Source organism: Ammospiza nelsoni, chromosome 14 (assembly GCF_027579445.1).
Source record: "Ammospiza nelsoni isolate bAmmNel1 chromosome 14, bAmmNel1.pri, whole genome shotgun sequence".
Lineage (NCBI taxonomy): Eukaryota > Metazoa > Chordata > Aves > Passeriformes > Passerellidae > Ammospiza > Ammospiza nelsoni.
Genome location: NC_080646.1, coordinates 13414603 through 13430101, shown reverse-complemented (window position 1 = coordinate 13430101; position 15499 = coordinate 13414603). Strand labels below are relative to the sequence as shown.

At 37.3% G+C, this 15499-nt stretch overlaps 1 protein-coding gene across 9 annotated transcripts in view; it reads right to left on the bottom strand.

Moving 5' to 3' along the window:
- The window catches only part of TCF12 (transcription factor 12), a 159488-nt gene that overhangs the window by 110012 nt on the left and 33977 nt on the right, over positions 1-15499 (bottom strand). For 7 of the 9 annotated variants that reach the window (XM_059481975.1, XM_059481974.1, XM_059481978.1 and 4 more), the window contains exons 4-5: positions 8189-8262; positions 6202-6270 (exon numbers count right to left, since the gene is read on the bottom strand). In XM_059481975.1, coding sequence (XP_059337958.1) covers positions 6202-6270; positions 8189-8262 — 143 coding nt within the window. Of the gene's footprint in view, positions 1-6201; positions 6271-8188; positions 8263-8675; positions 8760-15499 lie in introns of those variants that run through there. The other 2 variants (XM_059481980.1, XM_059481976.1) reach the window with 2 other exon arrangements.

The following is a 15499-nucleotide window of genomic DNA, read 5'->3' as shown; positions in this document are numbered from 1 at the left end:
AAAATCCCCAACCCATACACCCAGAGTAAACACGTTGCTTACTAGGCATGTTTACCCCACCAAATCATGAGAGAAGGCCTGACACAATGAGTCCATGCCCCATTTTACAAACCAAGTGGTAATTAACCTCCTAAAATTCAATGTCTTTCAATGACCATTAAAGTTCTGTCATTTTGGATAAATTTAATTACAGAAGTCACCTAAAAACAAGTCAAAAACCTTTCCCAGTTCACTGTCCCTACCCTTTTTCATTGCACTGGTTCCTGGTTTTCTGTGGGATTAATCCTCTCCCATTAACTTCCCCCTCAAAAACAAAAACCTATTGTCCTTTAGCAATTATTTTCTGAAGTCACATCAGCGTTTGTCCAACCATAAGCAAAATTGTACTCCTGACCCTAAATCAAGTTGTAGGGTTTTTGGTTTTGTTTTTAAATAACCACATCTTGTTTCTACTTCAGGGTAAAAGGTGAAAAATGGAGAAGACACTGGCACTACATGGCACACATTTTCCTATGCATTTATTGAGTTCATACTCCACTCATTGAGTTGTCCTCCCTGTACAATTGACTGCTCCACAGCATTTCATTTGCTCAAGTCCACTAGACTAGAGATAACAGGGGTTTTGTTTGTTTCTCCTCCCTTAGCCCCAAGCCCTCTCCTACACAAGTCCCTGGGAACAGACCAAACTCTAAGGCTCGTAACCAAGCTGCCAGATCACTAAGCACATATTTGCATTTTAGCAATTTACAATATAGCTCAATTACTGCCTTTAAACTTAAGACATTAAAATTCCACTAAAATGAATGGTTGGGTTCACAGTTTGACATGGCTGCAGACCAAAAGATTAAGTTTAATGAATGCTGCTTTCAATTCCTTGAGTTTTATAGTTTGGCTGACTTTAAATAACAAATATTAATTGTTTAAAGCTCAGGAACACTGAGGTCCCTTGCAAGCTAAATTTGGCAATAAACCTATGAATCAGGCAACAGTCATCCAAATGACTAATGTGTAAATGAACGAGTGAAGCTACTGCTAAAATCCACTTTATTTTGGATTATCTGGCTCTCCAAACTAATCTGAAAGTTCTACAGACAAACAAGAAGGGAAAAAACACAAGAAGGGGGGGGGGGGGGGAAGTGAGGAAAGAAAGCAAGATGCAGAGGTGGTGAGAGACAGACGGACAGACCAGAGAGACTGACTACATCCAGGAACACGGTGCTGAGTCACTGACTGAAGGTTAGACAAGAGGCTCTGTACAACAGCCACACCATCATGTCCTAGTGAATTTAAAAGATTATGGATTCAATGATTCTGAATAATTCCAGAAACACACAACCTTAAAAAAAAAAAAAAAAAAAAAAAAAAAAAAAAAAAAAAAGAGTATTTTTAGTCATTGAATCTATGTATCTGTCAACAGCTCTTAGAAAAAAGGCTAGAGAGCCAAAAATCTGGCTTGGTCTACTGAACACACAGATCAGGAAGAATGGTGCACAAATTAAGGTAAGCTAAAAATAAATCCAGAGAAGAGTATATTCTTTTATTCTTCTTATATTATCTTCCTTTTTGCCTTGAGGATCACTTGCACTATATTCACTGATTTTAAGAGAACATCAAGAAACATCACATTGGCACAAGTCACGGCCAGAACTCCATTTAAATCATGAACAATCTTGCAGCAAACTATCAGTGGGAACAATGCTGTTTGCAAGCAATGACCAAACTCCTCTCAGAAGTCTGGAGCAGATGGATGGTGGTGATGGGAGTCTCCCCACACTCGTTCCACTGTTTCATCCACGTTCCTCTCATTTGCACACTACAACCCAAACTCTAAGGGACCAAGCTGAGACCTGTGTGATGTGCCAGGAAACAAACACACATCTCCCTCTGCAGGCCCCATGTCTGCCATCTCCCAGCCCCCTGGGAACAGCCAGGACCTCAACCCCATCTCCCTTAGCTGCACAAGAAGCTTGGACAATACTCCTTAAGCAGAGGAATAAAAGCAGTTTGTTGATGGAGACCACCCAGTCACACCAGAAACAAGGAGCTTTCCAGCTCCACTTTCTAGCTTTAATTATGATTCCCTTTCTGTAACCATTAGCAAGTGTTAACATTCAACTACAATATCCTAAATACAGAAATGCAGCTTTTTGTGTTATTTGGTCACCTGCTACAACATGGCAGGGCAAAAGCAGCTATCACTACCCCAAATTTCACATAATATTGAGAAAAGTCAAAAGAGCTTTCACAAGTATCCTCCAAGTGTCACCTCAAGTAATATGCTTTGTAACAGAGCTCTAAAACTATTCATTAGCTTCTTTTCCCATATCAAGTTGAAACACATGAAAACTGTGCGTGCAAGAATGGAAAACAATTGAAAACACAGTTTATTTCTTTTTTCAAATTTATTTTGAATGTTATTTATTTTTTAATAAACATCATTTTCTCCAGCTCTAAATCCATTTCCAAGAAGTTAAGTTACTGAGTGCCAAATCTGATTTTAAACAGCTAAACCCAATAGCCCGTTCCACCTCTCTAAACTCCTGTGAGACAAATATCAACATGATATGCAATAGGACAATTCCCTGGCCACACGGAAAACCAATTTGTGAACAGATTCCAATGCTAATTCCAATGTGGTAGGTAGTTGCAATAAAAACAAAACAAAAACCACAACCAAAAGATCCACTTTTCCAATACAGATTAAATGAAAAATTCATACGATGGAAACCAGATTTTTCTAGCTCTTATCTAAGCTATAAACCAGGAGATAAAATAATACGAGTATAGCCAACAGACTAAGAAGAAATGCTTAAAGGAGATACTTGATAACCTGACTAAAGCATTCAGAATTTAAAAAACAGAACTTGCTTTGAAAAATGCTGCTCGTAAATCAAATTATAAAGCAGCCTGCATTTGCAAGTGTCCTGAGGACTAAATATGGAATACTTAATTTGGGCTTTAATTCCACAGTGAATCATCATCTACCTTGTAGAATACATCAGGAAAACCAAATAACCAGCAGCAGAATCACCAACCAACCTCCCTCCCATAAAAAAAAAATTTAAAAATCAGAGGACAAAAAGGACACAAATACAACAGACTTGATAACACTTACTGTATTTCTGTGTCCCTCTTGTCTGGTTTTGCTATTTAACAGCTTCCCTCCTTGTTATGTACCTGAGATTAAGAGGTATAAAATACTATTTCAAAACCTGCTATCTCATTACTATTCTTTTACTTCTTTGCAAATTAAAAGTACTGCCTAGTGTGAGGGGAGTATAGTTTGGGCATAAAGTATTTCAGATTCCAACTCATGTCTGAGTATTTTACATACAGTAGAGGGAAGAACCTGTTGCCTGATGCTACAAAACAATCTAACCTAACAGTGCTATCTTGATCAGTTCCACTCTGGCTTCAATTAAATACACAGAGTTATGTAAAGGAACAGGAGGATAAACTGCATCCTCAGCACTGAAACTAGATTCATGTTAAATCAGGTCAAAATGTACACTCACAGCTTTTGGTGCAATGTACATGGTGCAAATTATTTGAAACACCCACAGTTCAGATTTTGGAAGAAAAATGCCTCAGCTAATTTATGCTAACTTTTTAACAGTTACAATTATTATGTGTGTATATATAAAAAGGAAATCCATGAGGGAAATGTCTTATGAAAAACATTTCAGATATGCTTGATTTAGAGACTGCAATCTGAACAGATCAAAAACTGACTTGCTCCTTTTATTGCTCCTTTTATGTTATGATAAAACCAAAACAATGGAAGAAAACCTCACAGAGCATTATTCCTCATGCAACAGCAATCATTAGCCACACCACAAGAACCACTATAACCAAAATAAAAATTTTAATTACTAAAAAAAAAAGTGACTATGCTGCTACATTACAAATTACAACTCGCAAATCCACAGAAAAGCTACAAAGTTCAGGATCATCTCACTACAGGAAGACAAAACTTTCAAGTGCTGTAGGGCAATATATTATTGTGCAATATATTATTGTGCAGAAGACATAGTACTCCAGTCAAGTACCTCAGAATATGCTTCAAAGAGCTCAGGAGAGCAAGACTTGCAAAAATCAGCTTTACCACCCTCTGCAAAACTCACTAAGAGCTCCTCTTCTAGTGCAAGGCATTATGAACACAGGCAATAACATCTCTAGCTCTAAATCACTCAGATATCAGATAAGGGAGAGACTTGCATACATCAACCAAAGATATTCCCTGAAATCCCAGCACTGCTGCCACAGAAAGGTAAAAACAAGATTGGAGACTAGGAAGAAAAACAAGCCCTGCAAGAGACAAACTTGGTACACAGTATTGTATATAGACTTCAGTACAACAACTCAAGAGTAAGGGAGGCCATCAGCACATCACAGAATTCCAGTGACTGCTAACTACCATTCCTGAATTATTCCTATAAACAGTAAAGCTTTCCTGCTTTTGTCTTCACCCCCCACAATAGAATCTTTTCATATTATTTATTTTTCTACAAAACAGTTAGAATATGCAGAAAGAGATTCTGCTCCCAGAAGTCACTAATGTCTCAATTTGTACCTTTTCACAAATCTAAGACCATCACAGCAAATTCAGACATAAATACCTGCTGTTCTCTGTGTTAGAACACTGTTTAGCATTAGGTAATGAAAAGACAAGGCTCCTATACGAGGTTTTCTCAAGCCTGCTGCAATTCCTCACCTTTAATGTTACTTCAAGACATTATTGAAGTAAGAATGGTTTAGCTTTCAATAAGGTATTACCAGAGACTTCTAAAATAAGATAAACTGCTATTACATATGAGAGTAGGTTCTTGTCTGAATTAATTATTGATGAAAAGATTAAAACCCATGACAAACACCCAACCCCAAGCACAGGAACATACATCTTGTTTTCACAGTGAAAAGAAATTACCAATACGTTTTCCCCAATTCCCCAAAAAACTGTACCCACACCAACACTCCTCAATAATTCCATGAATAAATCAATGAGTGGATAAACAAATACAGTAAAGTTTGCTCATAGCAATTTTTTTTTTTAAATAATCCTAACTACAAGTTTCTGCAGATTTGCAAATAAATTCTTCCATGAAATTGGTAATAAAAGCAGAGATAAAATCTGGTGTAAATAAATACAAAATGAACGCACTCAAAAATAACTTAATGTCATAACAATGTGGTAACTATGTGCAATGTAAGACAAAATATTACTTTCCTATACCGTTTTTAGAACATTATCACATGCCAACTCAGTGGCAATCAAAAATTGCATGACTTAGCAACAAGTAAGAAAGGAACAAAGAATGAATCTATGATTCTGTGAGGCAGAAATGTATGGTACACCCTCCTCTTGACTAGTGCATGCAGTCAAAATCACCCTAACTCTGAAGTTATGCAGACGCAGAAAGATCCATGGAACAGCACCAAGAACCAACCACAGGTAAGGAGCTGTGACCATACAAGCAAAAACCAATAGATGACAATCCTTCAGCTTGGCTGAACATAGGAGTGGCCTGTAAAATCAAGGTGTTTGCAGGGCAAAGAGTAAAAATTATGAAATGTATCAGTAACCATTTGGAATGCAGGAACAGGGTGGCAATCAGTTGCATCACTGGGCAGCACAGATAAAACAAAAAAATCCCTAAGTTTCAGCACAAAATCCTTGTAATTGTTGCCAAAATTGTAACCAAAGCCAGAAAAATTCACAAACAGCAGAGACCAAGCCCACTAACAGCTATAAGAACCATGTCCAAAAGGTTGGCTCTCTGCAGGAAATCTAAGCAAAGAGCTGGGGTTGTGCTAGGAGAGTACACAGTAAAGGTGGCAAAATATTTGCCCTATATTTATACTCCTTCCTTATGCCCCACTGCTGGCCACAGTCAGATCATTTAAACTCAATTTCAGCAGGATTTGGGAAAGAAAAATATCCTTTAGCCAGTATTCCATCATCTTTTTTCATTAGCCTTCAACAGGTATGCACTAAACTATCACCAAATTCCAATTCTACTCACTTGAAAACTGCTTCTCTGTGTCTTTAGAAATTCCTGTCAATAATGAGCCAACACTTTAAATTCTTAATAATTTTAATACAATATTGTGACCTTTAACAGAAAACTCCAGTAGTAGGCTGCACATGGACTTTAACAAAAAGTTGAAAATCACACACAATATAAAAAGAGTAACCGGTACCTCTTGAGATTTCACCTTTTCTATGTCTGTGGAGAGGTCTGAGCTTTTCCCATGAAGGCTGCCATTTTCCTGTAAACAGACAAACAAGTAGTAAGAACAATTAGGACAAGAAAAACATTCTACATTGAAATAATGGAGAAAAGAGCTGGATTAAAGAGCTAAACATGTGAGACAATTACATCTTACTTAAACTGTGTTAATCAACACAAGGAATAACCTAGAAATGTAAAAGGCTGTGTATGATTTGCCCTGCCTTCTGAGAAACCAATCTATACTCTCACAATACAGAGCCACACACTCATTTTTGCTCTTTCTCAGAGACATCTGCTCTAGCAGTACATGTAGGAGTAGACAGAAGTTATCGTTATTCAAAATCCTGAATCAGTAATTTGCCTCATTAGTTGAAAGAAAACCAAAAACTAAAGACCATATATCATAGCCAAAATTTATGCATGCAAGCTTGATTTAAACTGGTAAACAAAGTCCAGTGCTTTTTCAGTGAATTCAGAAATGAAATTCCTGTATTCTACTTTTTTTTTTACAGAAGATACCAGCCACAGGACTAATTAATTTGTGGCTCTTAATCTTTACCAATTCTATATACAGAGAATATGTATTTCTAGTGTTCACTTTTCTGGGAAGAACACAGGAATTAAACTTGCCTGTGAAAAGGAATTGAGTTTACTTTAAAAGAAAACTCTTGTCACCTAAATGACATTCCAGATTACCATTCTTTATTGCCTCATTAAAAAAAACAAAACAAGCAAACAAAAAAATCCCACAACTAACACACTGACTTTACACTACTCAAATATTAGCTGGCTGATCCTCTACCATACAAAAAATTGTGATTAATGCAGCCACACAGCCAATAAATCACAAACTCAAATTCCAGTTAGGTCAGCTTAACTCATAATCAATTAAAATTGATCAGCAACATAAAAAATGAGTGTCAAAACAACAAACACATGATAAAAATATGAGTTACATAAAGCTGCATAGTAAGATTGCATTTCAAATGTAAAAGAGGCCTTTGAAGGTTTCGCTCCATGCCCCAGGTTACACAGGAAGTTTTAAAGAATGTGGAATTTCCATGTTGCACAGAAGTATTTCTTCCACACAAAGTACTTCCACATTTATTATAATTTATTTACTAATGATCAGTGGAAAAATCAAGACTTCATGAGAAACGTTCCTACTTCTGTCTTCCAGAGTAAGGCAGAGGCCATAATAACACCCAGCAAGCTGAACAAGGTCTTGCAGCCTACCCACCTCATTCCACAGCACAAGAAAGCTGCAAAGGGACAAGTGCTAGCACAGCTCTGACTCAGAGGCACTGAAATCAGAACATCAGGCATGCTGTGTGTATCCAGTCCAGGTATTTAGCTCATTGGCCTTTCAGGGAGTAAATATTCATAAAAAGAAAATGGAGTAGAAGAACAGGAAGGTGAGTAACTAGGGTCAAGCTTGCTCTGACCATTGCATTTAGTTTGAAAAGGGTCATGTTATTTTAGGATATCAGATAGTAGCAAGAACCTTCAGGTCAGTAAGTGGGATGGATGAGGCTGGAACAAGAACAGGAGGAAAGTACTTCAAAAGAAACTCCTCTCTTCAACATCATGAGACAGCACACACTATAGCTGGGTAATGCTAACAGAGAGGTAAGCGTTCCCTACATTTTGCCAATAAATCTGCTCCTAAGTAACATGACTTCCACTTCCAATTTCTAACTATATGTTCAATAAAATACATGCTCATCATTCAAGCATACATATGGCTTATTCTCATGAATTCTAAGCCTATATATTTTTTTAGTCTTAGAAATATAAATTGACACTGTAGCTCCCCAATATCAATAAAGTCTCTACAAGATGCTAATCTGTATATTTAAAGGAGCTTCCCTTCAAAAACTTTGCCAAATGATCTGCTGATTTACTCTGCACATTCCCATGAACTTTCATTATGAATTATTAGGTGGGTATCTTACCCTTGAAGATTCATATGAAGGACTTGGCTGACCGCTTGTTCCCCAGGATGTGGCACCTGTTCGCTCATCCATACCTAGCAATAAAAAGACAAATACAAACCTGTAAGAAATCATAGCAAAAACAATGTTTTCTGATGCAACCTGAAAAAATATTCATCTGCTTCCATACACTCTAAGTAAATACATCTGCTTTCATATACTTAAAGCAGTGTTTCTAAAAGCAAGACTTCAGATGAACAGCTTCCTTATTAATTAAGCTGGCTACAGAGGAACCTGTTCATTTGGACACCTGCAGCTGCTGAAAACAGGAGCATAAAAAGCCAAGAAATTTGCCAATCTGCAGTCTGCCCAACCCAATCCATAAGAAATTAGCATGAGTAACAAAACAAGCACAACGATGTGAGCATCATGGCTTTTTGAGCAGCCCGCTTTATCTGCATCTCAAGCAAGCACTGAAATATTGCAGCGCATACTGTGAAACACATACTTGTCATCTACTCTTTGCTCTTGTGTCTTGCTTAAGTATTGTAAAATGTGCAAAATTATTTCCCCTCCTTGGCCTTTATGTGACACAGAAGATATTTTAGCATAATGGGGAAAAAAGGCAAGACAGACTGGTTATATTTCAATGGCTTAAAAAACCCACAGAGAATCATGGTCTCTGCACTACTAAAACTGTAATATTTTTTACACTCTGTAACGGTTCTTTTAGAATCAGTTCCCTTTATGCAAATCCAGGTTACAGCTCACAAGAGAAAAGGGAAGGAAAAGATCTTTAAACACTGTATCAGAATATTGACCCCATGTATTGCTCAATTTCTATCCAAATTTAACCGGTCTAACCACCTATAAACCACATTCCCAAACAGGTAATTGCAAAAGCACCCGAATTCCTATAGCAAATTCCTTCACATAGGATAAGGCTGCTACTATTCTAACAATTAGGTTCCTGATTATCTGCTTCACAAGAGATTTTTGTCACATGTGGAACATGTCCATCCTAAACTGCAGGCTTCGAAGCACTCTGGCCTACAAAATGCAACTCATTACGTTCCTGTCACACAAACTTTTCTCATAAAGAGTTTTGATATAAAGCAGAAATTCTTTATGTGATATATACTATAAACTATTTATGAAATTTTTTAATGTCATAATATTTATAAATAAGAACTAAGTATCGCAATTTATAAATAAGAGTAGAGTGCAAGCTCCTCCATACAATCATCTCTAAACCCTAACCTTATATTGCAACTATAAAATTTTCATGCATATTTCTCTTATGGCCATACCGCAAAGTCAAAAATGTAAATCCATACTGTAAATAACTACCTATGGATTATTACTATTCTAATCATTATTTCCTTAAGAAATGTGCTTTATGAAGCTATAAAATAATGTTTTGACAAAGACAGCCTGCAAAAAGGAACGTTAAACTGAAAGTACAGTAAATCACTCAAATAAAAACGACAGACACTTTGTGCACTGCAGGAAAGATCCTCAAGGTTGAAGAAGGCTCTTTGAAAATGCAAAACCACCACTATCTTGAGCCAGCACTTTGGGGAAGTTTACTGCATTTTGCAGCTGACAGTATTGTTGTTGTTTCATTGTAACTGGTCCAGGAGCTGAGGAAAGAGTCGTGGCTGGCACTGACAAAGGCAAAAGTAATCTTTTGGCACAATTGGCTCTTTTCTGCCAGAAACAACAGTGCCAGTAATCCAGTCATTATCATAACAAGTCTTCCTTTGCCTTCATTTCCAAAGAGACATATGTGGGGTGAGAAAAGAAAAATATCTTACTGCAAGACCAAGTCCTTGGGAAAGTTTAGGATACAGTAGGTTATACCAGCCCATTTCAGGAGATATGTGATATGGTTATGCATAGTGTTCAGATGCTAATCACTGAAACATGCTACTCATATGAAAATTTGAGTCAGTGGGACATAAGGACTTATGGTTCTGCTTAATCAGCACATGTACAGCTAAAAATTCAAGTATTTTAATTCTACCATTTGAATTATGCAAATAAATTGTTTAAAGAAACTGTTCTAAACCAAAATGTAACTGCTTCAGATAGGGAAGAAAACTAATTTCTGACTAGTTCCCAGAATTCTTTTTTTCTAAAAAAGTCCAGTACAGTTTACTATTCTAGCTAACTTCCTTTTTCCTGCCAGGTGTCTTTTTCCTCCTTTTCATGCAGCATTTTTCATTCTTATAAGCCCCAAACAGGCTTACACGTAGATCTATCTCTTACACAAAATTTTCAGACAAGGAAGATGCTTTCACATTTTAAATGCTCTGTGAAGGCTACAAGAAAAAAGGAATCATGTATTGCACATAGAACACCAGCACTCTAACTTACTGCTGCTTGACATCTGGATTTGATTCGGAATGATACCCCTGCTGCCCTTGGTCTCCATCAACATGAGACACCCAACAAGTGCTGCCCCAGGTAGCCAGCAACACTCAACCAGGAAACCACATGTGTGTCACCATGGTGCTCAAGCAATCTGTTCTGCTTTGTACACTAATGTATTTCCCATGGGTGACAGAAGAAAACCACCCAAATGCTGGATGGGACAAAGACCCAAACCATTCCTAGCAGGATGGGCACAAACAAACAATACATACTTGAACAAGCCAAAAGTAACTACATGACTGAGCCAGGAGCATCAGACTCACTTTTAAATGTAAAACCCCTGAAGTGGGGAACACTCAGTAAGAAATAACATGGGAGTCATCTATGGTAGTAAATTCAATAAAGTCTCAAGGCAAAAGTGTCATGAAAAGAGTTCCAGTGTTTTCCTGGAAAAGGCAAAAGAGAACAGAGGAACTAAGGGGACCATCACCTTTGTATAACCCCTTCCACAAGGCAATGCAGTGACCAATTCCAGTATCCATTAATTCATCATGGATGAATTCATCATTAATTAATCATGGACATTAAAGAGCACAGGAAAGCTGTGACAGCAAAGCATTGAAAAACGTGCAGGACAAGGCTGCAGTATCAGTCTCTGTGGGTAAAGAAAAAATGTGGAAATCGAACTGTGTTGTTGTAAAGGTTCAAATACACAGACACATGCATTCGTGCAGACAGGAGTAAAACAACATTCTACCCTCACTTCCTTTTTTTAGTAGGCATTGAGGACGGAAAGTAATTGAAATGACTCATATTCCATAGTTCTCAATCAAAACTGACTACTTCTATAGCACATATGCTGCAGTTTAATTAGGGAGTAACTCTAAGTGTGATGTTTGTTTGAGCAGGTTCAGCTGGCAGCCTGGGGCAGCTCCACAGCACTGGCTGTGCGTCCCAGCCAGGACACTGCTGACCTCGGCCGGCCAAGCACGCGGAGCACAGCCCAAAGCCCGAGCTCTGCCGGCCCGCAGGAAAGGCTGCGTGTCCTCCCTCCCTCAGGGAAAGGCCGCGTATCTTCGATCAAGGAAAGGCTCCATGGCCTCCATCAAGGAAAGGCCGCGGGTCCTCCCTCAGGGAAAGGCTCCGTGGCCTCCCTCCCTCCCTCAGGGAAGGGAAGGGAAAGGCCCCGTGGCCTCGCTCCCTCAGGGAGACCCAGCCAAGCCATGAGGATGCTTTCTGCATTGGCTTTCTGGCTTTATGCATTGCATTCTAAACCGGCTTTGCTTAACATCACTTTTATGATGCTGCTGTGAGCATTTCAAGCTATTCTAGAAGAAAACCTGAAGAAACCTGTTGCCTCATTATGTCAACATATGTGTTCATTCTGAAGAAACAGATCCAAACATTCATGTAATAAAAAAAAAAATTGGATCTTACAATCAAACTGAAATGAAGGTTGCTCTTGCTGGCATAAGACAAAGAAGACTATATTTAAAACTTATTTCAAGAGACACAGGCTCTAATGTTCGTATAAACACTATAATATACTTTATAGGGTTACCATCTGCTATGATGTTGATCAAATAAATGATTTGACAAAAAAAAAAAATCACACTGTAGATTGTTATACTAGGTACTCAAGGTATGAGTTTCTATCTTTTATAGCTTCTTTATCCAATTTTGTTTCAGAGTAATGATATTCCTTCAGATAAGATTCAACATCTGAAATCAATTACAAAAAAACCTACAGCACAAACCATAACAGCACTGATTGTGTTTTGTATGTCAGACACACAAACATCTCAATCTACCATTAAGCCATATATTGCAAATGTCTATTGCAAAGTATGATTCCAATTATTACCCAAAATTATATTTGAGGTCTAGACTTTCTCATAAGGGGATGAAAATAGTAATAATATTTGATGGAGATACTCAAATGTTTTAACTTTCAATAGGTTAAGACTAGTTCTCTTCTTGCTGTTTTCAATTAAAACTTTCTCTTTCTATACTAGATGTAATATTTTCAATAATATAATAAAACCATTTATTTGCTAACAAAGAACTCAACATTCACAAGTCAAATAAATAAATAAATGAAGACAAGACAAAGTTCCAATGTTTATTTCTCAGGGAGTGGGGAAAAACACAGATGACAAGAAGACCAGAATGACACTAAAAACCAAAAGCAGCTTTGACAATAGATACGTGGTAGGCTTAAAATATCCAAAGCTGAGAAAATTAATCAAATTGAGAAGAGAAATGAAAGGCAGCTGACTTATCAATAGTCTAACCACTTAAGTATCAACAGGATAAATTGAGATGCAACATTTTAATTAGGTAAAAGACAAACCACTTTCATTTCAAACTACATAAATAAAGAACTTTCTCTCCATCCACCTTCCACAAAAAACGAAAAGAAAGGGGAAGTGCAAGCATGGAGGGGGACAAAAAAAAAATTCAACTCTCAATTCAGACTGTTTCTTGAAGAATGTACTAATTGTCTTCCAGGATATGGATACAAAGTTCCCCCCGATCCCTTCAGATCAAAAAGCAAAGTTGGTGCCCAGTAACAGATTTGCTTATCAGAGGCACCAGTGGGAGTAGCAGAGCATCCTTTTGTGTACTTTTGCTCCAGAGAAAACCCATGGAAGAGCTACAGATATGCCATGGAAACACCATCTTGAGTCTGTCATTGGTACCACCTCTGGACTTTACAATTCAGGAAACTTCCCAAGATAATTTTATTAAATTGCACAATGCTGCTCACTCTGCTCCCTGTATTGAGCCATGGTGTCACAGATTGAGCCCTTAACCACTGCACAGTGTAAAAGTGACATTTCTCCTGGGCTTCACTATCAGGTTTCATATCTTTCCCCACCTGCCCAGCAGGTTCATGGCCATGGGAGCTGAGATCTTAACTACCAGCCTCTAATGGCAGGCATTGAAAAAGTGCAAGGAAGCCCTGCAGAGACTGAAGATCCCTTGAGGGGACATTGGTTACCTCAATTAGTACCCATAAAATACTGGCTTGCATTTGAATATTAATCTTTGCAAAGATCAGTTTATAAGATCTGTTTGAAATATCAACTGTGATTATTAATAGTGGTAAGTAAATTCATTTTCATTTTTGAAACATTGCTTATCATGGAGATTCCCAGAACATGATTATCTGACAGCAAAGAATGAATATCCGCTATGCCAGTCATTGTGGAAATTATTGGAATAATAGTAAGAAGATATGATATACAAAGTTAATTCCTATCTATAGAACAGGTAATCACAATTAAAATTTCAGAGGAACAAAATTATTCAAGTTAGAGGAAGATACAGCAAGTACACAATTTACCTGGACAATAACCAAAACTCAGACCAATATTGCCATTGGCATGTATTAAAAATTAGTTGCAACTTAATATATCAGCAAATTTAATTCTCCCTGTACGCAAAACCTATACTTTCATACAGAAGTTTATTTGCGAGAACAGTATTTCTTCTGGAAGAATAAAACTTTGGGGTGTATGCTCAAAAAACTTTCTAAAACAACAAAAAACATTCTATAAATTCAGAAGAAAATGGGGGAAAAAACCTTGCTGGTTCAGGAAAACTGAAGAAAAGCTTGAAATTGTTTTAAAAGTGCCTATTAACATCAAAAGTCAGTACTGGCAATACAGTTCCTGTATAACTATCAAGTATGTTTTAGATTTGTTTCAACTCATTAGCTAAATATAATTTGCTATTTAAAAAAAAGGCAATTGCTACTTTTAACTTGATTTCACAAATAATCCTATTCATTTCTTGCAATGAGACCTATGTATTTGCTAAGAACAACACTGGGTCATTAATTCCTGTTAGAGCACTGCCATTACAGAAATATCAGAAACTACCTGCTTCTCTTTGCTCATATTCTCTGCTTCCTAGACTCTAAATCACATCCCCAAACACACCAAGTGACCTGGCATGACCTGGACACTTTAAATACAATACAAGCCACTCAAAATAAAATTGGAACTGGCATTTTCCACACAAACTGTACTAAACCAAAAAACTGCACATTGCTACATGAACCTTGCCAGAAAAGGTACAGCAGGTACTGTTCAAAGAGGAGAGCATATTCATAATACTGTATGTAACAAGCATTTGTTACTTGTGTATAGATATTCAGACTGTTCAAGCATAAGTTAATGACAAAACCTGTAAAAAATAGCATTTAAACTAATAAAAAAAAGGAATTTTCCACTGAGGTGCTCAGAGCACTACACAGTAAAGCTATTCTTCACACACACACTCCAAATTCCCTATATTAATAAAAGTTTTAATATTACTCTCTGATCCAATTTAAGGTTAATTTTTTTTTCAAAAAATTAAAATGCTAATATTCATAAATTATCCTGTACACAAACAATATTTACATGTGTGCTCACAGAGTATATTTTGAAGCCTCCCTGGTTACAAATGTGAATAAAGTACACCAGCTTAGAGATGAAGCCTTTAGCAGCGGTACAACCCAGAGCTTTGATTCACACACAAAACCCACAGTTAAACTGCTATTAAATTGCATCACGCTGCTTATTCCCTGTCTGTGCTGAGCCATGGACTATCAGGCTGAGCAGCTCTAACATGCAAGTCTCAGCCCTCCAGTACCAGCTAGCATAATAATCCTTTCTACTGGCAAATGTTCCTGTGGTTACTTCAGTTATGACTCAACTGCTTTATATAACCACACACTTTCAAATACATATATACACTTATATATTTTTATATACACACCAAATCAAGGCCAGTTTCACAAGACTGCACACACCAGGCCAAAAATATTCTAATACAGCCTCACAGGCAACAGCTACTGTTACCAACTGTATTACAACACAATTGTACAGAAAACTGCCAATTCAGGCACCAGAACACAATTAATGTGAGTTACACACTGTGTAACTGAGGTTCTAACTCTCATGA